The sequence below is a fragment of the Aulonocara sp. 'chitande type north' Nkhata Bay genome, linkage group LG7 (genome assembly GCF_057382095.1).
Source record: "Aulonocara sp. 'chitande type north' Nkhata Bay isolate Kocher_YH1m ecotype deep benthic linkage group LG7, A_spYH_male_GT1.1, whole genome shotgun sequence".
In the NCBI taxonomy this organism is placed as follows: Eukaryota; Metazoa; Chordata; class Actinopteri; order Cichliformes; family Cichlidae; genus Aulonocara; species Aulonocara sp. 'chitande type north' Nkhata Bay.
The window spans coordinates 55828502-55855001 of record NC_141350.1 but is presented as its reverse complement, the minus strand read 5'-3'; the positions used below and the strand labels follow the sequence as shown (position 1 = coordinate 55855001).

General features: G+C 39.7%; 1 protein-coding gene across 1 annotated transcript in view; it reads right to left on the bottom strand.

The window, feature by feature from the left end:
- Positions 1-6482: 6482 nt before the first annotated feature.
- cwc27 (CWC27 spliceosome associated cyclophilin) overlaps positions 6483-26500 on the bottom strand; it is a 34242-nt gene continuing 14224 nt past the window's right edge. The window contains exons 11-14 of the mRNA XM_086301440.1: positions 23405-23508; positions 14949-15058; positions 14742-14845; positions 6483-6999 (exon numbers count right to left, since the gene is read on the bottom strand). Of these exons, the coding sequence (XP_086157566.1) occupies positions 6837-6999; positions 14742-14845; positions 14949-15058; positions 23405-23508 (481 nt within the window). The 3' untranslated portion in view covers positions 6483-6836. The remainder of the gene's footprint in view (positions 7000-14741; positions 14846-14948; positions 15059-23404; positions 23509-26500) is intronic.

Genomic DNA, 26500 nt, shown 5'->3' with positions numbered 1-26500 from the left:
TGATTTTTGTAAAAGTCACAGTGAGATATAGATGAAGGACAACCTGTCTGAGCTTGTAACTTTTTTTTCTTTGCCTGAGGATAAGCTTTGTGCTTCTTGTAAGACTTCTTGAAAAACTTAGCAATGTCCACTTCTAGAGAAATATAATTAAAAAATATCCATCCATCCATCTGGGACTGTGGGAGTTAAAAAAAACCTCAGGCCTCAGTCACACAGGCATAGACACTAGTCTATGTGAAATTTCCCCTTGTGGGACTAATAAAGGTATCTTATCTTATCTTATCTTATCTTATCTTATCTTAGTCCATGACTCTCTGGCAACCACTTGTTTATTGGGACTGATGGTTGCCAGGTTTGTATGGAAAACAAGTCGGTGTCTTCCATACAAACTACAGGCAACCGCTTCAATCTGCTAGTGCCCAAAGCATTTATAAGTAGGTTTTTTGGTGCAGTGCTTTATACAGATTTGCAACCAATTTCACATGGCAGTAGCAAGCAACCTCCTGCAAACAACTGCCATGCAGTTGGTCAGGGAATACATGTTATTCTTTAGCAACGAATGGTTACCATGGGGTCACTGACCAATACTGGGAAATAGTAACTGATTTCACAGCAATTACCAGCAACCACTCACAATCGGTTGGGGAAAATTCATTTTTCCCTATTGAATTGATCTAATGCTGATTGGTTGGGTTGAATAATACAACAACCTGCTAGAGCAGAAACCTTCAGTAAAGGTGAGAGGATTGAAATTGTGAATGGGTTTAAATACCTTGGGATGATTCATGCACGCCATTATTTCTAATATGTCAGATTGCATCACATGTTGGGGCCAAGCTGAGGAAACAGTCATTAAACAGTGGATTCATGTATACCGTGACTGGATAGAATTCTTGTCTGCGCTGAATCCAAACCACATTGAGGCCCATGTGAGCCATACATTTCTGGGCACTTATCAAAATACAGGTATATTTACATATTCCTGTACTCTGTCAGTATATATGCCCATGTAACTCAATTCTATGACTCGTTCCAGTTTGAGGTAAAACGCAGCTTTTCTGAGGGTTTTTTTTTTTTAGTTTAACCTTGGTGGTAGTTGTAGTCTTGGCCTTAATTTATTGTTTACACTGGTGTCCTTCAGTGTACTCAGTTTCTAGAGAATTGCATTCATTCCTTTTCAGCCCTGTCCAATTGCTGTGGTATTGGAAATTTCACAGGCAGGCCTTTGTTGGACTTAATATTTGGCAAAATGAATATGTTATTGCTCATATCCCAACACCCGGGCAGTTCTCTGCATCACCCAGCACTGGCTGGCATCTCTGCTCTGGCATGTCATTTTCAAGGTGTGTCTAAGTAGTCTCAACTATGATCCATAAATATACCAGCAACAAAAAGAACATAGCAACACTGCCAGACAAAGACTGCTCTGTGTTACTTTATCAGCTTAGTATGTTAAAACAAAAGCACTTGCTAATTTTGGTCTGGTGTAACACAAGAAGAACTTTTTGAGAATATTGTGTTCATACAGAGGGAAAAAAGAGAGGAAGCGCTGTAATAGGGAAGAGAAAGACTTGGCCTATATGAAAAATAAATCTTATAAAGTAGCTGTGAAATATGATCAGTGACATGAGGACTTTAATCTAAGCAAAGCATATTATAGGAGAAGGAGCCCTGATTCAGCAGATGTTAAAATACCAATTCACATTTTTCTGCCTTAAAACAATACCCACATGCACATATGTACATCAAAAGAGTTATTGGTGACTGTAATTCTTCCTCCTGTCTGTGTAGTGTAGAAATCCTTTCTAATTTGCTCATGTACTGACTGATTTATTGTGTTCACCACTTCAGTTGACAGCTAAAGCTAATAATTAATAGATTCATAGTTTTACATTTTAGCATCAATTCCAGTAATGGCTCAGTTAGACTAAAGCTAAAACAGGAACCTCTTAGGAACAATTGGTAATTGCTTGGTGATTGTGTTGAATTTTTTGCTATCAGTGACTGACGGCAAATAGTTGGGATGAAACAACTTATTGACCAGAGGCTGAGCGTGCAACACCTTCAACCTCTGGACGACCACTTTCAGTCTTAAGGTTGCCTGGTAGGAGGCAACCTATCTCCAAACAACTTCAAACTGACTCGAAGTGACTGCAATCACTATATATTTAAACTCTTTGAGGTTTTGCTAGACATGGAAAGGAAACAATTAATGTGAAGTTCTGTATATGAAGACAGTAACAGATTTGGAAACATAACAAAAATTGCAAAAGATTTGCTGTACTTTCTTTCCAGTTTTACTTAGTTCAACCGCAAACTGATGCACATATGTTGCTTTGAGGATGGCAGCTGACTGCAGGTGGTTGCAGGTGTGGTCCCATGCTTTCAAGCAACCATTTCAAAAGCAACAAGATCACAAGTCCAATGCACATGCTCACAACAGTTTTGGTCCTGTCGCCGTTTTCTGTAGTGCCACTGTAGTATAATAGGTTTGTGCCAGATGTCATACTCATGTCTATTACCTTGCATAGCTGCACTATGATATTACTATTTAAGCCTTGAATTTAGCAATTTTGGCACTGGCATTTTGTTTTCTTGCTTAAAAGAGGACATGACTATATTTAAACAACAGGGTAATGCTGTCCTGCTGTCCTGTTTCACAAGTGTTGATGAAGTGATTCTCTGTGATATCACAACCTCAAAAGGTTGCTACTTGCGCTCATCCTTCTTTTCATTACATTTTCCCAAACAGTAAAATTCTGCTTATAACAACATCAGTATTAATTACATAATTTATAATGTTTAATTGGAGTGTCTGATTTACTGCAGAAACAGCATTTTCCTTATTATTCTAACATCACACAGTACCAGGTTATAGATATTAAATTGCATCCCACTGAGCATTACTGAGCATGAAACATGTGGTGAAGTGACTGCCTTTAAGTTCTATAACCAAAATGAATGAAATTCTTTTACATCAAATTTGTTTGTTGTTGATTAGAAAAACTAATATGCTGCAGTTTAAACAGCTAGAGACATTTGGCTGTTAATATAACATAACTGTTATGTAATTAGGATCCTGGATGGAGGACATTCTATTCTAACAAAACACTATTTTACACAAATAAACATTGTTTTCTGAAAGTGCACAATCTTGCTTCTGAGCATTGTAAACCAATGCACTGTGCGCTGTTGTCTGGTTATCTTTTAAATTCATGCATCTGATAAAATTTCATTTTGGTATCTACTATCACACTATTTCACCTTCACAAGCAAACCCTGTCTGAGGAGGAAGAAAGAATTTGTTCCTAAACCCCATATTCCACGTTTCAATGATACATGTTTAATTAAACTAACTTAAACTGCAGAGTCCTGATACAACATAAGCTTTCATCACTGACAGTGAAATGACTTTATCTGATGTATGGACAAGAAGAGCAGTCTGAGCACCAGCAAATCTTTCAGTGTAGTCATGTGTATGCAAGCGCTGTATTAGGATAGAGTGAGAAAATTTTGAATTTGTCCTTCAACAATAAGGTGCAGACAAAAAGCTGACAGCAGAGACAAATGAACTCACTGCTCTGTCCTTGGACGTCTGGGAATTGCCAGAGCTTAACAATGACACTCTGCTGTGCCTGTACAAACCATCTCCTCTTTGATCTTGCATTTTTCTTCTGGCCATTGCACCCAGAGGAGTTAGCTATAGAGGGAGGACTCATGGTCACAGTAACACACATGTGTTCTCTTGCATAGCTATTCAACATATGATAAAGCAACTGAGACAACTTGCCACAGTTCTTCTGTCTTGTCTCCACATGTAATCCCAGACTGACTCCATCAAGCTGAGATAAGGGCACTGAGGGGGCCAGACCAGGTCTCCTTGTACTTTTCATTGCTTGAGATAGCTGTTTATCTGACTCTGGATTTGTCATTGTAATAAAGACTCGATACAGACTTTTGGGACTGATCAGATGCCCCCAGTGGTTTTGCAATCTAGAAATCTAAAGAACCTTGCTTTCTTATGGGCTTTACGGTAAATCCCTTCTTTAATGTCATAAATACAAGTTACATGGAAAGAGAAGAACAAAACGCCCTGGTTCCAAAATGAATGTTTAATTTAATTAGTCATGTCTTTAGACATTAGAAGAATTAGCTTGTCATTTTTAATGCATACACCCAAGGGCAGAAGGAGAAGGCAGTGGAAGAGCATGATAATGCCATTACCTTCCCATCTCATTCCTCCAGAATCACATGATGAGCAAAAGAGGGGTATTTTCTACTTGAAGTTGGGTGCAGTGACGCAGAGAAATGTTAAATATTCTCCACCTTGTCTTTCTCTCTGGCTTCCCTTCAAACATAAATTACCGATTTACTTGGCAAGCAGAGTCCTTGTAAAGAACTAATTTATCTGAGGAGTGTCTTCAAGGCCAGTGTGGCCATTAGAAATTAGAGCGAAAGAGCATGGAAGTATTACAAGGCTTGTTTTATGACATACTCAAGAAAAAAGTGAATCTCTCGTTACATTTCAGAATATCTCAGTTATTAACACTGGCACATTTAATCGTGAGCAAGACCCAGAAGCACAGAGTCGGTCAGGCCACTGTATCACCTGTTTTAAATTTTCAGCAGCTTGGGCAGAGCTGGCCTCTTAATGTAACATTAACTGTACGTCTCGTTTCATATTGAAATTTAAGCATAATCCCACAAGTCCAGTTAAAAAAGAAGTGTGCGGCTCCTGGTCGCACACGGCAGCTGATCATTTTGGGTTAAGTGTTTGAACAGTTCTGCTTTCAACAAGCCCTGACTGCTCCAGTGATGACCCGAGCAGGACAATGAAAAAGAAATGTGTTCGGATGACTGAGCTGTCTCTGGTTTTTACCCCAGCATTAAAAAGTTGTTTTTCTATTTAATATTTTGTGAAGTACGCAATCATAGCAGAAAGTTCACTGAGAAAATCAATACTTCTCGTAACTGTTCATTAAATGTGTAATGATGTTTTTACATCTGCTCTGTGGACTGTGCCAGACTAGTGGCACAGTGTTGCCAGTTCCAGCTAAGCTGAGCCACTAACAGCTGTAGATTCATATTTATCTTACGGAAAAGTGTGGTATCAATTGTCCATTCTAGGGTCTGTGTCCACAGCCAGCCATTTTTTAACTGAAATCCCCCATGACCTCAGTTTTAGAGGGCTTCTCTCAAGCGCTGTAATCATTGCTAGGCTACTTCTTCAGTGTTAAGTTGCAATTTACTGGCTCCTCAGTGACAACTACAATCAGTTTCTTCTTTGCAACTGTTGAGAGCTGATATTCTAAGACCCACCCCTTCTTGATTTTGATTGGTAAGTGAGAGCACTTTGGTGCTCTAGTTGTAAGCACAGAAGCTCCTCCCACCTGCTGTTCCTTCTACCTGCTCCTTGCCAATCTTCTGTTAGCAAGGGCTGCCAAGAAAGCTGGCTTAAAGACAGGGGGAAAGGGAGCTAAAATGTTTTTTTTTCTCCAGACAGAGGATGAGCTAAGGGACTGCACCAATGCCCAGTATAAAATAGATGAATTTTATTTGAACTCAGATTCATGCAAACATACTTAAAGCATTTGGAAATCTGCATATTAGGATACCTGTGAAATGTTACTCCCTGTTGCTTGGGTTTGAATCATTCTTTCATTCATTTTTCATATCCAAAGACCCACAGAATGTGGTACTTTCTGCTGTTTTAACTGGCTATAACCATGAAACAGCATTCCAATGGTAAAGACCCATAATATATAGCTGATTTGGAGCATGTGCATTCGTTGATCAGCCTCAACATTAAATCCAGAGCCAGGCTGACTGACTAAAACGTTTTACATAAATATACTATATTCTGTTGAGGTTCATGAAGGTCATAGCATTCATTTGATATGTACCGCTCACCTAAACATTGATGCTGACCATCAAACACCTTCCCTGACTGCACAAGGGTTCCCCAGAAGTGATAACGGGTTCAGACACCACAAAAACTATCTAGGAAAGGCTTGAGTAACATGACAAAGACCATCACCGTCAAGCCAAAAGAAGCTGTCAACATCCTTGTGCCAGAAACCACAGGACACTCAGCTTTTCCATATCCATACCCTGACCTAAATGATATTAGGCAAGCATTTTTTGTGCAAGTATTCTTGTGGTCTATATGCCTTACTTGTCCCAGACTGGCTGAAAGCTAAGTGAATAGTAGGGTGTCCACACAAGAGATTTACTTGCATATTTGCTCAAACTAAATCTGAAGAAACACTTGAATGTGGAAGTCAGCCATAGCACCAGTGCAAGCAGAGGATGGATGAGCTGTCCAAACACGAATAGTTGATGCCAGATGGAAAGAAGAGAGTGGGCACATACACCAGGTTTTATAGCCCTTCCATGTAAGCAAGAAAGGCCTCACAAACTGCATTAGAGTATCAATTTATCCTGAAAAATGGCTCCTTAGTGATACATTTGTTTAAAATCAAACAGAACAGAGTCATTACAGGCTGTTTATGATTGGTATTTATTTTTCTAACAAAGGCTCACATTTAACTGTAAACAGAAAATACAAAGTCATATAAATGAACATTACATGTAAGGTTCACTATTTTTTTTCTCCTGATGAGTAACTGTTCAGGTGAAGCTGTGAAGAAGCCGTTTCCTCACAGAAAACGGGGACATCGTGTTTTCTGCTCAGCATCCTCATTTGTAATGTTCGCACCAGGAAATGGTTCAACAAAGCCGGGTTTGAAGCAATGAAAAGGTAGACTGCCAGGATGCTGTACGGCCAGTTTTGGTTTTAGTCACATGGCTTCGGCACGACCTATGACCTTGTGACCTCACCTCTTGGCCTTCTTTTCTTTCAGGATCTTCTTGCTCTCCTCTCTCCTGCGTTTGTTAACGGGGTTGCGTGGGTCATAGATCTCAAAGGTGTCCTCATCCTGCATGTTGGCATCCTTGACTTTTCTGCTTTGCTCATCAAACTGCAGAACATGGGCCATCCTAAATCAGACAAAGAGAGGAGGTGGAGAGAGTTCAAAGAACAGCAGGACAGGATCCACTAAATCACTGCTCTGTGGAACCGTTACCTAGAGGCCAGTTTCTCTTTTGCTTTGAGAAGTTTCATAACAACAAACCCAATAATTAGTTGAAGCAGGGGAAAATAACTACTTGATCTCCTGCTGAATTCATAAGCTTGCTCACACAAAGAAATTAACAGTCTTTAATTTTTATGGTTGCTTCATTTTAATGGAAAGAGACAGGATATAAACCAAAAATCCAGAAAAAAATATTACATAAAAATTATAAATGGATTTACATTTCATTGAGTGAAATAACTACTCGATGCCATACAACCCAGCTAGAATTTGGGCTCCTGCAGATCGGCTCTGTGTGGGAAAGAATCAATTACAGATACTCCTGATAGGTGGCTGTAGCTCAGGAGGTAGACAGAGGTCATCTACCAATATGAAGGTTGGTGGTTCAGTCCTTCGGGCAAGATACTGAACCTTTAGTTGCACTCCAATGTGATCATTGGAGTGTGAAAATGTGTGAATGTTAAATAGAAAGCATTTAGGCATAGAAAATAGTGCTTGTATGAATGTGTTTTGCATAGCATAGCTGCAATGGCATCACCATTGGGGAAAACCAAAGAGGGTGGCAGGAACAAGTCTGTAGACCTACACAAGACTGGAATGGATTACAAGATCAAGAAGCTGGTTGAAAAGGTGCAAACGGGGCTGTGGCCCCCCCACACCCTCTAGCAGATCATTACATGAAGGAACCTTTTAAAAAAACAAGCGCGTCCATGCTCACAGGTGTACACACGGGTGATCACACCCACAAACTACACCCTTTTTGGCTCCTACCTCAAAGCACACTGTGTTCTGTTGATCTTATGTGCTGCACAATAATGTTTAATATTTAGTATTTACTAGAGATGGACCGATCCGATATTACGTATCGGTATCGGTCCGATACTGACCTAAATGACTGGATCGGATATCGGAGAAAAATAAAAAATGTAATCCGATCCATTAAATATCACGAAAGCACCTCACAAAACTTGCAACACGCCGTAACTCGCCTCAGAACGTTAGCACGTCGGAGCAATATGCATCACGTGATAGAGCGGCTGTGGCATGCGGGACCTGTGGTCTGGATAGCATTTGGAGCTTCGCTAGCAACCCGGCATTTCATCTCCGACAAAGTTATCCCCGAGAGAAGTAAAGCAAGTGTGTAAGTCCATCTCTGAATGTTTGTAAAGCATTCCTGCGTTAAGCTTAACGAGCGACTGCCTCTCGCTCTCCGGCTGCTACTTCAATCGTGAAACTGCTTAAATGATCAGCTGATCGGCTTTTCTGTCGTGAGTCCATCTTTGTTTTTGGCCCACTTTGCACCAGAAAGAGGAAACCAGCGGCTGAACAACAGCAGCACGTTTAAGCTTGATAAGCTGTTGTTAGAATTTATTTAATATTACTTTCTACACCAGGATCTTTTTCTACAGCTGACGTAACTGTGCAGGGGCGGATCTAGCAAAGTTTAGCCAGGGGGACCGATAGGGCATTAACAGGGAAAAGGGGGCACAAAGACATACTTTTCTTTCTTATTCTCATTTAAAATGTCTAGCTTTTAATAAATAATTATCTGACACACAAAGTTTTAATTTGATGTAAAATGAATAGAAGTCAATTACTGTATATAGTGACTATTAAGTCTAATATATATACCCTAGTAAGCTATAGTGCTTTTTCCTTTGGGAAGGTACCATCTGTGCAGTCTGCAATTTTGTTGAAGAAAGATGTTGAATCTATTTAATATTTCTTGAAAAATAATTGATTTCTGTGCATTTTTTTTCACACTGCATCAAATTAAGGTTGATTACGTCGATTAAGCATCATGAGGTGGCGCGTGAGGGTGGTTCCCTATTTTTTATTTATTTATTTTTGTTGTTGCTGGGAGTTGGAACCCTATTAGTTAGGTTGCTTAATATTTACGCTAAGTACTCTTTAAAATACCAGAATAGGGAGGATGGTGTAGGTCTAAGTTTATTAGATTGATCAGTATTGCTGAACTATGAAATATTTTTTTTGTATACAGGTATAACAGAATAGCTTTAGTGTAGTTGTTGTTTTAAACTTGAGTATGAACTTGCAGACTTGCAAAATGCAGCAAGATATTTTAAAAAACAGTTTTGTTGATTAAAAAACACTATATCGGATTCATATCGGTATCGGCAGATATCCAAATTTATGATATCGGTATCGGTATCGGACATAAAAAAGTGGTATCGTGCCATCTCTAGTATTTACTGTCATATTCCCATATATCATTGTGATGTTGTTTATTCTATTACTCTTGTTCTCTTCTCCTTGTTTTCTTTTTTCTTTCTCAGCAGGTGACTGATATATGCATTTTTTCTTCTTCTTTTTTTTTCTGCTCATTCTGTTGGTTTTTGTCTTTTGCCCTTCTCCCCCGTCCCTCTTCTCAGCTGTTTCTCTTTCCCTCTTTCTTTCTCCCCTTCTTTCCCCCAGTCAAGTCTGTCCCGTATTCAGTAAGTGAAAATAAAATGAACAATAAAAGGTGAATCAAATGGACCATTACGGCAAGGCTGGGATGGTCAATTTGTTAAAGTAAATCCGTTGGGCATCTTTCTTTGCCTTTAGACAACAATTCTGATGGCAAAGGAGCCAAACGGGACAGGCAAAAAAAAAAAAAAAAAAAAGAAAAGGTGCAAACTGTTGACAATCAATCGTCCTTTGGTCAGATGAAACCAAAATCGAGCTCTCTGGCAGATAATTACACACTAATCAACGTATATTTTGAAACTACAACATTATTTTATCTATTTAAGGATCTGAAAGGATTACTTAATAAACCTTTAAACCCAGTTGAAATGTTAAATCAAGACTAAGAGTCTAATTTGTCAATATAATAGTGTTCTTTAAACGGTAGCTAAAATGACTTAAATAGATGCTCTAAAATCACCAGTGTTTTTTGACATTAAGCCTATAGTATTGTGTTTATTTACCTAGTGTGGCTTACCCTCACTGTGGCTTTCTAAAAAACCAGATACAAGGAGGAGGGCATTTCCCAACAAAAAAAAAAATACCAAGGTGAAGTCCAAGGGGGCTTAACCCTAGTGACTCTGGTGGTCCTCTAACTTTGCTACAGTTTTTCCACAGACCCACACATTAGCACTCTAACACAAAGAACTGACATAATAATCATGGTTAACTTGCATTCACATTCTTCTTAGCCTCATTTCCTGAGCTGAGAAGTAATTTTCCCAGCTTCAAGTCTTTTTCAAAATGTAAAAAAGGCAAAAATGCAAAACTGTAATCACTACATTTTTATCTTAATCGGTAATGGTTCCAGTTAGTTTTGCAGCATAGCTGCAATGGCAGTGAATGGCACAGTTCCCTCGCAGCAAGGTTTGCATTTTTAACCTGCTGGTAAGCTTTGGGCCTTTATCTGTGGAGTTTCATGGTCTCCATCATCCCCAGGTACTCCAGCTTTGTCCAGCAGTTAACCTTTAGGATAACTGGTAGTTCTAAAATGACTGGCTTAATTGTTGTTGTGAACCTGAATTCACACAAGAGTACATCATTACAATGTTTTAAGCATTTTAAGCATCACTTTAAGCATGTTAACTTGTGCCTAATTATGGCCTCACAGGGTTGCTGCAAAGGTGGCTTTACACTGTAACTGGTTCAGAACTGGTTGTGTGATACTCAGATACCTTTATAAACTATTACCCCCCCCATCTCCCCCCGGTGCTGGTACTGGAATTGGGGGAAGGGAAAGTAAAATATAAACCACACACACCCACCATATAGGTACAGTGCTTTAGTGTTTTATTTAATTTTTAAAAAAATCTATTAGACAACCTGTCATAAAAAGACGACGACACAACTTTTAGAAATCTGTCAAAAACTGGTTTAAAACTTGAGATTTAATTAGGGAAATAAACTGAATTCATGTATGAAAACCCAAACTTGAGCTGGTACACATATTATGTGCATTATTTGAGTCAATCCTTCGATGAAAAATACCAACCAACATTACATGGTGGAACAATTGTGGCGCCAAATTCTATTTACAATCAGCTCATGCTATGCTTGTCGTATGAAACCAGAGCAAACCAGAGGAAATGCAAACGTAGTTTTGTTCATACCTAAAATAAGAAAATCTTTAAATGTTTCCTTCAAAGTTCACGATTAACAGATTGTTTCAGTGTGTTTCCACATGCCTGTATTAAAAAAACAAAACTCCATGCTGTAAACTTAAACAAGGGTTGTTCTAGCGTGCATGACCTCTTCTACGTGTCTGTGCAGTTAGGGTGTTTTAGTATGTTGGTGCGATCTGGATTTTCTCCTGTGTTCATTTGAAATCGGCAGGAGTTGTGACAGCTCATCTAGAATGCCACGGTTAGACTCTGGCAGGCCCTGAGGACTCCTGCTGCGTGAGCATGCCGCCTCTGATAATTTGTCTAGCAGTCTCTGTGATGACAGTCTGCCGGTCATACAGCCTCAGAGTCATCCAGCTCTGAAACATGATGTGGAAAGGCAGCGTTAGGGGCTTATCAAAACCGCTGTGCTGCCATAACGCGAGTCTACAGAAGCTTTTCCTCTATTTATTTGTCTTGCATTCTTTTTACTCAAGCAGGGGGTGGGATTTACTGAATATGGAGGAATGGTGAAAGCAATGGAGGGCTCTTTGCTTTGAGAGAGTGGGCTCTGAGGTTGTGTGTTAGCAAAGCAGAAGGAGTTGGGGGAGGAGGGGGCTGTAGAGGGAGAGTCAGAATTTGGAGACACAGACACAGATGGAATAGTTTACCTCCTCTGGCCCAGACTTGACTTCCAATGTCTGACCTGTTGTAACCCACATTCTGTTCGCAGTACTCCTAGAGTGGCACAGACTTCCCCACTGGTATTTTTCTAGGACTGCTATGCTACTGCCCCGTCCCTCCTTTCTCACCATACCTGGCAGGGGCAACACCGTGAGGTGTCTACAGCCGGGAGAGGCCAGCCAAGGCTTCTCTCAAATTCATTAGGACCCCCACATATGCACGCTGACACACAAACGCACACCCAGACTGAACTTCAAGGAGGCTTCTTGAGACTAATAGGAACTACAGATTTTGTTATTCTAAATCTCTTGCACACAGACACTTTGCTCACGTTCAAACACATGGTATTAATTTCAAACCCTCACTCTGTGCAGTTAGACTTTGAGATCTTTGGTGAAAAACAGAATATGAGAGGAAAACACACAGTCAGGCCTGATTTCCTGATGGCCAATCTGGTGGCTGTGGCTTGAAATCCCAACGTGACACACATACACAAGCACACAACCTGAACTTTCACACACATTTATCAGAACTTGGAGTGAGCTTTAGATCTTATAGAGTTCAGGTTCATCTGTACAAGGAAGGATTTTGTTTTTCCAGTGTCTCATGTTTGTTGCTCCTGATATTATGTTGTCTTTTAGCGATAGTCATCATAATATCAATGAAATAATAAAACATCTTTTTTCTAGTTAGCCTGTCATGCTTAAACTTCACTGTCCACAAAATGGTGTGTATGCCGGACTGCTTCTTGGGCTCTGGGAGGACTGATGTGCTCACGTATTGCTCAGAGTTTCTACTATTGTAGGTTTAAATTCTACTGCAGTGAACAGTGAATTTAAGTTATAGACCAATGATGTGGTACTTTTCTTTTCTTGATATAGAATCAGCATTTCTGTTAACAGTTGGACAAGTAAGTTTGTTCATTATATTAAAGTAGTCTAACCAGAGAAAACGAAAAACATGGACAAAGATTCCCTGTCAGAAAAATGAAGCCACTGCGGAAGTGCCTTAAAAACTGCATTCTGTCTTAAAGCCACCAGATGGCGATAGCTGGGGTTGCAAACGTCCAGCCCGAGCCTTTTCCCTCCATAGAAAGCTATGGGGGTGGGCGGAGACAAGGCTTTCTTTGTTGACCTTTTTGCTCATACCATGTTTTGCTCATTGACTTGTCAGTCACAAACCATCTGCCGATGAGTCAGTGGTTTTACACTCAGACCCACCTCTTCTTCTTACATCAGTTTTTCTTGCAACCAAGATGTTGATGGCGGAAAACGGTAATCTCGAAAAATGGGAATCCAGACACCAGTGGCTGACATCATATTACTTTATTACTGTCTATGAGTATAACACTATAATCAGCAAGTTTTAACTAAAAAAATAACCAAAAGCAACATTTAAATGAAAATTTAACCGTCTTCCATTTAATCTTTTAAATGTCTTCAAATTTTAAAGAACTAAATAGTCATTTTTAACATAATTGTGTCAGGCCAGGGTCCTTCTGTGTGGAGTTTGCATGTTCTCCCCATGCTTGTGTGGGTTCTCTCCAGGTACTTCAGCTTCCTCCCACAGTCCAAAAACATGCAGTTAGCGGGGTTAGGTTAATTGGAAACACTAAATTGCCCAATGCGGGAGTAAATGTGAGTGCGAATGGTAGCCCTGTGACAGACTGGCGACCTGTCCAGGGTGTATCCTGCCTCTCACCCTAAGACAGGTGGGATAGGCTCATGATCATGCTTGACTTTGCTTTATTCAGTTGCATAAATTGAAATAAATGAACAATGTCTGGATTCTTTCCTAAAAGATGACCATGAAAGAAGAAAATGAAAATATCCCGCTCATTTATTTCGGACATGTCCTTCAACGCACATATTAAACAAATATGTAAGACTGCTTTCTTCCATTTGCGCAACATCTCTAAAATTAGAAATATCCTGTCTCAGAGTGACGCTGAAAAACTAGTTCATGCATTTATTACTTCCAGGCTGGACTACTGTAATTCATTATTATCAGGATGTCCAAAAAACTCACTGAAAAGCCTTCAGCTAATCCAAAATGCTGCAGCAAGAGTCCTGACAGGGACTAGAAAGAGAGAGCATATTTCTCCTGTTTTGGCTTCCCTTCATTGGCTTCCTGTTAAATCCAGAATTGAATTCAAAATCCTGCTCCTCACATACAAGGTCTTAAATAATCAGGCCCCATCTTATCTTAATGACCTTGTAGTACCATATCACCCTATTAGAGCGCTCCGCTCTCGCTCTGCAGGCCTACTTGTTGTTCCTAGAGTATTTAAAAGTAGAATGGGAGGCAGAGCCTTCAGTTTTCAGGCCCCTCTTCTGTGGAACCAGCTTCCAGTTTGGATTCGGGAGACAGACACTATCTCTACTTTTAAGATTAGGCTTAAAACTTTCCTTTTTTCTAAAGCATATAGTTAGGGCTGGACCAGGTGACCCTGAATCCTCCCTTTGTTATGCTGCAATAGATGTAGGCTGCCGGGGGATTCCCATAATGCATTGAGTTTTTCCTTTCCAGTCACCTTTCTCACTCACTATGTATTAATAGACCTCTCTGCATTGAATCATATCTGTTATTAACCTCTGTCTCTCTTCCACAGCATGTCTTTATCCTGTCTTCCTTCTCTCACCCCAACCGGTCGCAGCAGATGGCCGCCCCTCCCTGAGCCTGGTTCTGCCGGAGGTTTCTTCCTGTTAAAAGGGAGTTTTTCCTTCCCACTGTCGCCAAAGTGCTTGCTCATAGGGGGTCATATGATTGTTGGGTTTTTCTCTGTATCTATGAAGCGCCTTGAGGCGACTTTTGTTGTGATTTGGCGCTATATAAATAAAATTGAATTGAAAATTGAATTGAATTTATCTCGAATAGTGTCAAGCTCACTGACCATCCTTTGTCATCATCCTCTGCCAGCTCCTCCATGTCCTCCTGTGGACCCTCAGTGATGGCCGATGACAGCTTGGACTTGAAGCTGTTGAGCAGGGCCAGCGTCTACCGTAAAGATCAGACATCATTAAAACACACGTTAACAACTACAGAATTTACAGTCTATTTCAATTTCAGTAATTTAGTGCAACAAATTGTGCCCTCTTGCCTGTTCTTCTCTGCTTGAGCCTTTTTTCAGTTTTCGGTTCTTGAGCCCTTCATATTTCTTTCTTCCCTCCAAGTACTCAGCCACAGCTTCACTGGTTGACTTTTTCTCCACTTTAGAGAGTCAAAAGAGACAAAGTAGACAGCTGTTATAGCAGCAAAGCAAGAAATCAGACAAATCTTAACTAACAACTTGAGAAATCTCTGCATGTCCGTACTTCCAACTGTTCTTTACCTATCTCAACAACTGTTTATCCAAACCACTTCAAGCTTGCAGGCTGTGTTGCCAAGGAAATGAGTTAAGTGCACTGCCAAGTTTGAGCTTGTTTGGATGAGCGACTCTGGCCTGAGGGAGCCAGAATGAAAGCCGGCCAAGAAGTTTTAACTTTTACAAAATTACATTATTTGGATGGTCTAAAATTCAAACTGGTTCATGCAAAGATAACTGGAGAGGTTTTTAATAATAGTCTTTGTTTTCCTCTTTTTGACCACTTGTGAAACTGTTCCTAAACTGAACAGAATTCAGGGATGTTTTACCAGATTTAAAATAAATGAATAAATATTTATTTTTAGATGTTCAGTTTTAAGTGTAATTAACTGCTACTTAACAAACGACAGGTAAAAAAAAAAAAAAAAAAAAAAAAAAACACAGAACAAGAGCAGCAAGAAAACATAAAAGGAAAAGCCTTCACAGATGCTGCTGTACATGCTCCATGACCATGATTACCAGAAAACTGAAAAGATAGTCCGTCCATCTCAGACTGTCATGCTCTGTACGTATCCATGCTATTGCTCACCATCACAAAGAAGGAATTAAATAATCATCCCTTATTTTTTTCCTGATCAAAGATGACATATGTAACGAGCCTTAAGATTTAACCGAGTCAGTTAAATTTTAGCACAGATTAGAGCAAGTGTGAACCACATTCAGCTGATTTGAGAGGAGTGAATGTCACTTAACTGGTCCTACTGAAATATTATCAAGGAATTAAAAAAAATCTATTATTATTATTATTTTTTAATGATTATAGAAGGTGACAAATGTAAGGAAAATAGTGGTTTGCACAATCTCCAAGTGTCTGAACCTGTTTGAAAGGACTGAACAGGAGTACATTTTAAAATTATTTTTTAAATTAAGCAGTTTATTTGAAGATCAAAAGCTCTTTTTAAACTTTTGAATTCAAATAAGACAAAGAGACTCATTATTTTGTTGTTTTATTATTAGCGTATCCTCCAGTTGATAATGAAAACTATAAATGTCGAAATACTGCACTGACTGTACTTAACAGCCTTTGTTGACTACAAACAGAAACTGATACAACTGTTAGGCTACTTCAAAATATACTAGACTAAATTATAACGTATGTGGAACTTGACTTGCAGGAGCCGGAGATTCTTTAGCTAATCATCACTGATCTCTAATGTGGAAATAAAGCTGCACCTGAAAAGAAGAGGATTAATCATGTTGTTGATTCATTCTTTTTTGCTTTTTTCTGTTTCACATCACCGGCTGGACAAAACCCATGAACTGAAAAAAAAAACCCCACTTAATAAAGCTTCTTAAATGTAAATATTTTTATTTTTCATAATCTTCTGAAAACTGAAGCAGTTTTAGACTGCAAGTCAGACAAAACAGCACCAAAAATGGTGTATAAAGATGCCACCCTGGATTTTTACTTCTTTATACAGTGGGGCAAAAAAGTATTTAGTCAGCCACCGATTGTGCAAGTTCCCCCACTTAAAATGATGACAGAGGTCAGTAATTTGCACCAGAGGTACACTTCAACTGTGAGAGACAGAATGTGAAAAAAAAATCCATGAATTCACATGGTAGGATTTGTAAAGAATTTATTCGTAAATCAGGGTGGAAAATAAGTATTTGGTCAATAACAAAAATACAACTCAATACTTTGTAACATAACCTTTGTTGGCAATAACAGAGGTCAAACGTTTACTATAGGTCTTTACCAGGTTTGCACACACAGTAGCTGGTATTTTGGCCCATTCCTCCATGCAGATCTTCTCGAGAGCAGTGATGTTTTGGGGCTGTCGCCGAGCAACACGGACTTTCAACTCCCGCCACAGATTTTCTATGGGGTTGAGGTCTGGAGACTGGCTAGGCCACTCCAGGACTTTCAAATGCTTCTTACGGAGCCACTCCTTTGTTGCCCGGGCGGTGTGTTGTGGATCATTGTCATGTTGGAAGACCCAGCCTCGTTTCATCTTCAAAGTTCTCACTGATGGAAGGAGGTTTTGGCTCAAAATCTCACGATACATGGCCCCATTCATTCTGTCCTTAACACGGATCAGTCGTCCTGTCCCCTTGGCAGAAAAACAGCTCCATAGCATGATGTTTCCACCCCCATGCTTCACAGTAGGTATGGTGTTCTTGGGATGCAACTCAGTATTCTTCTTCCTCCGAACACGACGAGTTGAGTTTATACCAAAAAGTTCTACTTTGGTTTCATCTGACCACATGACATTCTCCCAATCCTCTGCTGTATCATCCATGTGCTCTCTGGCAAACTTCAGACGGGCCTGGACATGCACTGGCTTCAGCAGCGGAACACGTCTGGCACTGCGGGATTTGATTCCCTGCCGTTGTAGTGTGTTACTGAGGGTGACCTTTGTTACTTTGGTCCCAGCTCTCTGCAGGTCATTCACCAGGTCCCCCCGTGTGGTTCTGGGATCTTTGCTCACCGTTCTCATGATCATTTTGACCCCACGGGATGAGATCTTGCGTGGAGCCCCAGATCGAGGGAGATTATCAGTGGTCTTGTATGTCTTCCATTTTCTGATGATTGCTCCCACAGTTGATTTTTTCACACCAAGCTGCTTGCCTATTGTAGATTCACTCTTCCCAGTCTGGTGCAGGTCTACAATACTTTTCCTGGTGTCCTTCCAAAGCTCTTTGGTCTTGGCCATGGCGGAGTTTGGAGTCTGACTGTTTGAGGCTGTGGACAGGTGTCTTTTATACAGATGATGAGTTCAAACAGGTGCCATTCATACAGGTAACAAGTGGGGGACAGAAAAGCTTCTTACAGGAGACATTACAGGTCTGTGAGAGCAAGAGATTTTCCTTGTTTGAGGTGACCAAATACTTATTTTCCACCCTGATTTACGAATAAATTCTTTACAAATCCTACCATGTGAATTCATGGATTTTTTTTCACATTCTGTCTCTCACAGTTGAAGTGTACCTCTGGTGCAAATTACTGACCTCTGTCATCATTTTAAGTGGGGGAACTTGCACAATCGGTGGCTGACTAAATACTTTTTTGCCCCACTGTATGTTCTATGTTTTGTCTAATTTACAGACATAAAATATAAGTGAGAGCACAACCAACTGAACTAACTGATAATGAAGATATTCCTTAGTTTCATCTCTAATACAAATAAAAGGAAGGAAACTAGACTGTAGCCGTCTAATGCAACAGATGTACTGTATGAGCTGTGTGTGTCACAAAGTACAGACAGAGAGGGTAAAATCACAGTATGCTGGGAATACTTTTCCACCAAACTGTCCTCTCTGCAGTATGTGTGAAAAATTCTCTCATCGTGAATAGAAGGAGAGACAATCAGCGTGCTGACATCGGTGTCTCATGCAGTTAATGTGCTTCTGTAAATCTCAGAGTTCAGGCGTACAGTCTGTGAAGTCACAGAGTGGCAGACAGTGAGCACAGTCTGCTGGCTGTCTGAGCACTTTCTTTCCACAACAAAATGTGATGTCACACACAGACACAAGCCCCAGATCACCGTCACCTCACTCGCCAAGCTGTGCCACTCCTGACTGGATGCTCTGACATATTCAGCTGCACTAAATAAATGATGCAACAGAGAAAACACACGAGGCCCCTGCTTGTCATTTAGGAGAGAGCTGCTATTTTATGAGTTCATGAGACAACATATTTCCCAAAATAAACTAACAGAACAACAAAGAACTTAAGGCAGGCATATGAACCAGACCTTACTGAAAAGCTTGTTTAAATGACCCAAGCATGCACAACTAACTAGAGACTATACCAACTGAAACCCTTAAATATCCTCCTGAGAACCAGGCTGTTCATTTATGTCCTCTGTAATGGATATTTGTTTTTGGTCTATATCTTTTGACTTATTTCAGGTAACCTACTAAGTCCTAAAGTACTAAATAGAGGAGCTTTCCATTGATATCGCATGTGTTTGAGTGGCGTCTTTTAGCTGTAAAAGAAGAAAGAAATCACAAAAAAGTGCAATGGGGAGATTCCCTTTTCCTTGGTTCTCAGGAGGATATGATTAAAAAAAATAGAATAACAAACTGGACAGGTCATGTTTCATGTAAGTCATTGGTCAATCTTGGTTTGAATAAAAGACAAATACAAATGTGTTATAACTACAAAAAGAAAAAGAAAAAAAAACTATTTGTGTGTCTTTAAACAATAATTCATTATGCACTTTAAGAAAATTAGAAGGAGTTGCTCCAAACCAAATGTTAAGACATCGCCCTCCCTGGGCCTGGGTCTGCCGGAGGTTTTATCTTGTTAAAAGGGAGTTTTTCCTTCCCACTGTCACCAACTGCTCAAAGGGAGTTGTCTGATGTTTCTCTCTTTACTTTACAATATAAAGCACCTTGAAGTAACTGTTGTTGTGATTTGGTGCTATACAAACAAAAACTGAACTGAATAATGTAACTTGCTTCGTGGTACAGTACAGCTGATTCAAGAAGTGAGTGCTTCAGTTTTGGTGAGTGAAATTCAGGTGGATCCTTTGCAAATAACGCCAAATAAGAAATCACTTAATTTCCAAACCAAATGCACACAGATCACAAAAAAAGGGGGGAAAAAATCAAAGTATAACACTTTCCCCCACTTGACTGGTGTCATTACTGAAGTCTGTTGTGCTGCTTAGAGGGGCAGCCCTTTTTCTGACTTGATTTATGACACAAACACGTGATCTTCCTCCATCTCTTGCCCAGTCACCTCTGCTGCAACCTATGACATGCCGGATGCTGACTGATGATGCCCTGAGGTCATGCGCGAAGAACACACATCCCTTCTCCAGCTGTTGTCACTGACTATCCCTGAGTTTGATGACATTTTAAATTATATTCCTCCCCTTTCCTGTCACCTGGGATCTAGAGAGCTACAAATCAAGCTGCTGTTATAGCAACCGAGGTGTGTTGTGGACGACAAACGCCCCTTTTACAGGATCAAGTTTTCCCCATTCTCTGTTAAACAATCAGGAGTTTTTAACAAAGTCCAAGTGGCACAATAAGAAGTAATAAATACAGGTAGTTAAACTGAGTAAACTGTGTAAACTTAAAAGCTGCTCTGCTGATTGTTTAAAAAGAAACACAAAAAAACCTCTCTGAAATGAATTTTTAGATGGCTTTGTGTTGCTGTTGTATAGATGCATGACACATGCCTTACTAAAGTAACCACAATTCAGTGATATACTGCCTTTTGTGATTCATAAACAAAATAAGCAAGACATTACGAAAACTCCATCATTGAGAGTACATGCAAGAAATGATGTGCTTGTGATTTACTTGCATCACTTTGTAGCTGATGATTGGTAACTAGTGGACATCCCAGGCTCCTGTTGCCTAGGTAAGCCTCTAATTTATACTACTCTATCATATGTCCCCTACTGGCAGGTTTCAGAGTCGTTGGCAATTCAGATTCAATTCCCTGACTTGCATTGCTCTGTACCTGCTGGTTGCTAGCGAACATTTTTGTCTCGAGTTGCCTAGGTAACCCTCTAATTGGCAGTAGGTTCAATTGCTTGCCTCAAAGCAGAGAAATGTTTAAGTGGCAACATAATGTTTCTAGTGGTTATGTTGCCCGTTGTCACTGAATGTTATCAGTTTTCTGTGTCCTCTGGTCACCATGTTGTACTTGTACTTGCTTCCTGGGTGTCATTGAGATGACATAATAGATGTTTTTACTGTAATCAAACAGTAAAAACATCTAATTTGATCGCATGCTATCAAATTAGGAAAATATCTGACTAAAAAAAGAAAAAAAACAAGGCAATAAGTTACCTTATTTTATCTGAGCAGTGCTTTTGAGGGTTTAAAGTGGATGAAAATACCAGAGATGTGTTTTGAAAAAAAACAATCAAGCTGGTCTAAGACTCCCAGTTGATCTGCTGAGCAGTTAAAATAATAATTCCAATCACAGTATTTGGCATTTCATATAGCATTCAATTGATACATGTCCTAAAAATGAACAACATGACTGACAAGCCACCAGTGTAATACAATGCCAGGAATACACACGCAGACCTGTATAATATCTAAGTGGGATACAGTATGCTGCCACATCATTTTAGAGGGTTTTGAATGGACAGTAGTTTCAGAATGCCTCTCTTATTTTTGGCTCTGGTACCCAGTGGTCATGCCAAGAAAGAGAAATCCAGACTGCAGGAACATGCTATAATTTCTGTGAAAGCTGAAGAGAAAACTGAAGTGATGATTGTGATGAACTAAACTGTGTGTTAAAGGTGAATTCTGAAGAGACGGTTTGCATTTCAGGCCAATCAAGTTTAATGCCAGGCACAACGGTGAGTGAGGATAATGAATGGACACAGAATGACATCAGGCAGGCATGCAGATCAAGAATCATATACACACTGATGGTATATTACAGGCTGAAGAATATGCATTTAAGAATATTTTAGTGCAGGCACAATAAATTACTATTATTATTATTATTATTTTTATTTATTTTTATGTTATTTCAAGTATTCAATTACTTGCAGTAGAATAATCTTTGATAATCTTAACTGCCTTGTAAGTGATAGTAAACTGATCATCTCTAGGACTTTCCACTGTCAGCTGCAGAAAATGGGAATTTGGAGATGCCATCATGACTTTCCTGTTTTGCCATATCTCAGATGACATAATTTACCAAGAACATATCTAGTGGATTATATGACAACCCCCCCAATGATTTGTTACAGATGCAAAATAATTCAAACAAGCATCATGTGTTCACTGAGTCAGCACTGACCAATTAAAGAGACATGTGAGCGAATGGCACCAGACGCTGACCTTAACAAAGTGGTCAAAGCAGAATCAGGAGAAAATTTTTAGCTTAAAGGGATGGCATTGTTTCTGTGTGTGTGTGTGTGTGTGTGTGTGTGTGTGTGTGTGTGTGTGTGTGTGTGTGTGTGTGTGTGTGTGTGTAGCCCTTATTGCCGCACAGCTTCTCCAGTGAGATGAGATAAAACAAAAACCTCACCACAGTGCTCGTCTGTGGCTGAGTGGAGTTACAAGATTTACTGCATTTAAGCAGACATCCGTCTCCCCTGCAGCGGCCATTGGGCCGTGACATCTATCCATTCCATTTAATGGAATTAACTTTTGTTTCCAACACAAAAATGTAACGAGGAACTCTTTAAAAGAAACCCCTGCCTCTGGCTAAGCTGACAGGAAAGAACAAAACAAAGGCCCCTGGCTGAATTTAAATACCTTGTAAGATAATAGAGGAGCTTAGGCTACTCGCCATCAGGTATAACAATGCAAGGCTGCTACCGTCTCAACACCTGAATCAATAAGTGGATTTTTTTTTTAGAGACTACGTCTTCTTGAGTGTTAGAACAGAGATATAATTGAGAACAACTCAAATTTAGAGAGAGCAAAAGAATTGTAGTTAATGATAGTATTGGAGTACAACATAGTGACTGGATCTTGTCCTCTTTAATCTAAAATCATGCCGCCAATTGGCAGCAAATAAACATTAGGGTCTGTGTTTCTACTTAAAAGCATGACTCCATCAGTGTTTGTGGAGACAAAAACAATGTTTGAGCTCTTCGTGGACTTTTGTAAATTTTGGCTGGTGGTAATCCCACACTTAGGCTGCTCCCTGCAGACACCCCCTGTAAACCACTTTGTTTTGTTGCACAACAACACACACAACCTCAGGCTAACCTCTGTGTCTGAGTGGTTTTTGTAATTCTCAAAAATGCGTTTCAGCGTCAGCAAAAATCCAGTGATTGACGGCATTATGACAGACTGGAGTGTGGTGAAGACCAGAGGAGATTTGGGGGCAGATTTGTACAGAATTTAGTTGGGCCAAAGCTGCAAACTAACAAACACATTGGGTTTGATGTGCAACCATGGCGGCCACTCAACAATTTTTACCCATGCAATTTTCAGAAAGCTTCAACACAAAAATGCAGGCCGTTTAGGTGGTGGGGGGGAAATAGACGTCTGCAACTAATTGACAAAATCAGAGGGTTGCCTGTCTCAGTGTCCATTAGCAGAGAATGTAGCACAGACCACCCTCCTAGAGACTTACTTCACACTTAAATCTACTTTTAAAGATCATTAAAAAAAAACCCTAAACCTATAAATATATATTATATACATATAATATACACCCACTATATCATCTGCCACCAATAAATGTAAAATATAATGGGTTACACCAGGACACTTAAGAGTGCATGTAGGGGATTAAACATTTGCACACATACCCTCCTTGACTTCATCTTTTGCAGGTTTTGAACTTTCTTCTTTTCTTTGCTTTATGGCCTGCAGTTCTTTCTTCAACTGTCGCGCCTCTTTCCGTAATTCATCACTGTAAATGGAGAAATACAGTTTTGAGATCATAAACTCAACGTATACATCTGTTATAAAAGGAATACACTTGTTAACAGACGAGAAGAATCCCAGAGCGGCAGGCCCAAAGAAAAAAGTAATCCATTACAAACAAGAAGAGAATAGTTTGAACAGACATTTGGCTCCACTGGCTTCATCGCAAAACAAACACAAGGCATACATTTTTTTTTACGTTTCAAGAATATTAAATGTCTTTATAAACAAGTTGCTACTTGTCATTATGGTGGGCACACATACGAAACACAGAATAAAGAAGGCACATGGAAAAGCTGGTGTTGGTTCAGTAAACAGAAAACACTTTCCTCGAGAGTTTGTGCCCTTAGTTGCTTGTTTGAAGTCTTACTGAATGCAACACGATGTTCACTTTTTAAATTATAGTTCCCATTTAGAGTCAAACAAGACGCTAGCCTGCAAACGACCAGTGTCCCCCAATTTCTCAGTCAAATCGGTTCTTCGCTCATCTGATCGCGTTTCAAAACATCCAAATGGTGACAGCAAAATCACTCAACTTGACACTTCAAACAGGACTTCACTAACCAGTGGATGATGTCACAGTGGGTATTACCCATCTTTTTATTGTGGTCAAGACCAAAGTGGAGAGAGGCGAGTCTGGAATTTGAACTTTGGTCTCAAGTGAAGATCAAGAACTCAAAAATCTAATCCCAGGATGATTTAGACACTTTCCAAGTCAAGTCACAGGTAATAACTAACAAGAACCATGTCAAAGCCAGTCAGTCTAAAGCCAAAATCATCTTCCTCTTTTTTCGACTGCTTCCTTTAGAGATCTGCTTGCATCTCACCCTATCACTTGCATCCTCCTCTGTCACACCAACCAGCTGCATGCCCTTCACTACATCCATGAACTTCCTTCAGGTCCCTCTCATTTCTTCCTGCCCGGCAGCTCCATCTTCAGCATCCTATGTGTGTAATATATTCAGTCTCTCTCCTTGACACATGTTCTAAATGTCTCACTCTCTAACTTTGTCTCCAAACCGCTCAACCTGAGCTGCTGAAGAACCAAAGCTGTGTTTCAGACCATAAACTCATCCCTTTTGCGATATAAATGGAAAGTGATGAATCTCTGGGGTTGGTTTTTAAAACTGATTTACAGTACTTTTTTTTTTTGGCAATCTAAAGCTAAATTTGACCTCAACAAAATTTGTTAATGAGGTCAGTATCATGTTCATATTTGTACAAAAGAACATGCACATATTTAATTTGCATATAAATCAGAGCACTACACAAGTTGTATGAAGTTAAATATGAATGTTTTTCGATACATAAAATACACAATGCTCTGAGTGGCAGAAGTAATAAAAAACTTTATACTTCCTCTGCTCAAGTGGCACTGCAATAACTATCCCAGGCACTCCTCTCCTGGCTAGCCACCCTTGTAAAACCTTTAACTGGATGACAGAGGCAGGCCAAGGCACATCCTCACTTCCTTAACTCCAAGGTGGTGTCCTTTTTGGCAGGCGGCCTGCAGCCCAGCTCATACAAGGCCAGCAATGCTGATTATTGTTCCCCATCATATGACTGAGACTTCTGCCAGTTACAGAGCAGATATGTTATGTTAAGAAATGATAATATTTTTGTACTGCCTGACAGCTCTGTTTCATCCCATTCACTTGCAGAGCCACAAAGCACAGGTAAGCTGCACAGTCTGGGCCCCTGGCCTAGAAACATCTGAGGCATCTCCAGACCAAACAATGGCTGCTTTTGTTTCCTACATCTGCTTTTCTGGACAGACATTCATTTATATCCTTTCTCTTTCCTTTTATGTGGAACTTTGATTCTTGTGTTTGTAGCTAGTGCTATATTTGTTTAATTCTCTGACATTGTCTGTGGCAAAGTACTGAGGCATCAAACTGAGTGATATTTTAACTGTAAGTGGCTCAGCAAATATTAACAGCTGTGTCTGACTTGATGTCATGTCTCTTCCTTGTTAGCTTTCCTGGTTCTTCTGAGGATACACATAAGGAATCAGTCAGACATACAGTTGTTAGTCCTCTATTTTGAGGTCAGTATCAAGGAAAAAAAATTGCTTCAGCTGAATCCAAACTAAGTTGCCAAGGGTAGAAACTGGTTGGCAGAATCAGACACTGCCTATGCGAGGATGTTGCTTGCTCAGCTCAGTCTACAGAAGAATCAATAACAACAAACCTCTTTTCTAAGACATATTTTACATAAAGCATTGTAATGCAACACAGATGTGAAAACCCATAGGTGGGCAAAGAACGTAATAATTTGAAGACTCCAGCTGCCATTCACACTCCCACATGATGAATGGGTTTTTGTCTCTCTGGTGGTACTCTTTGATTAAAATGATAGCAGAAAACTCTCCATCCACGTTACTGCAGAATTACTGCAGTAGGTGGCCAGTTAACTATTTTGTTTTTTTTAAGGTGATGAAGGCAACAACAAACCTTTTTAATACCAACTGTCAGATTTAACAAAGATTGTGCAAATGCAAGCTGAGCTTCAATAATTTAATATTGCACTTTCATTAAGATGTTTTAAAAAAGTCACACACACAACAAAAGAGGGTTTAACAGCCTTACTAGTAGTACGGATCAAGTTTCAAAAAAATGCTTGATCCTGCTCTTCCCATTTATGCAATGTTCTAGCAATTTTTTGTACTTCTTGGTAACAATTTCAAAACTTGTCTGCTATCATCTGATACGATTTGGGTACAATGGCTAATACTTGGGAATAATATTGGTATCGAATGTAGCCAGGGACTAAAACCTTTGTTCCGTGTATTGACTATTTCACTGGTACTGTCTAACCATATTCAGGAAAGGCATGCAAGGATTGAAGGATGCTGGTGCTAGGAATGCTAATGTTTATCAAGTTAAAAAAATATTAGACCTTTTAATTGAAATTAGCTGCTAGGAATATATACTGCTGTGGACACTGAAACATCACAGGGTTGACCAGCTGAAGATTGA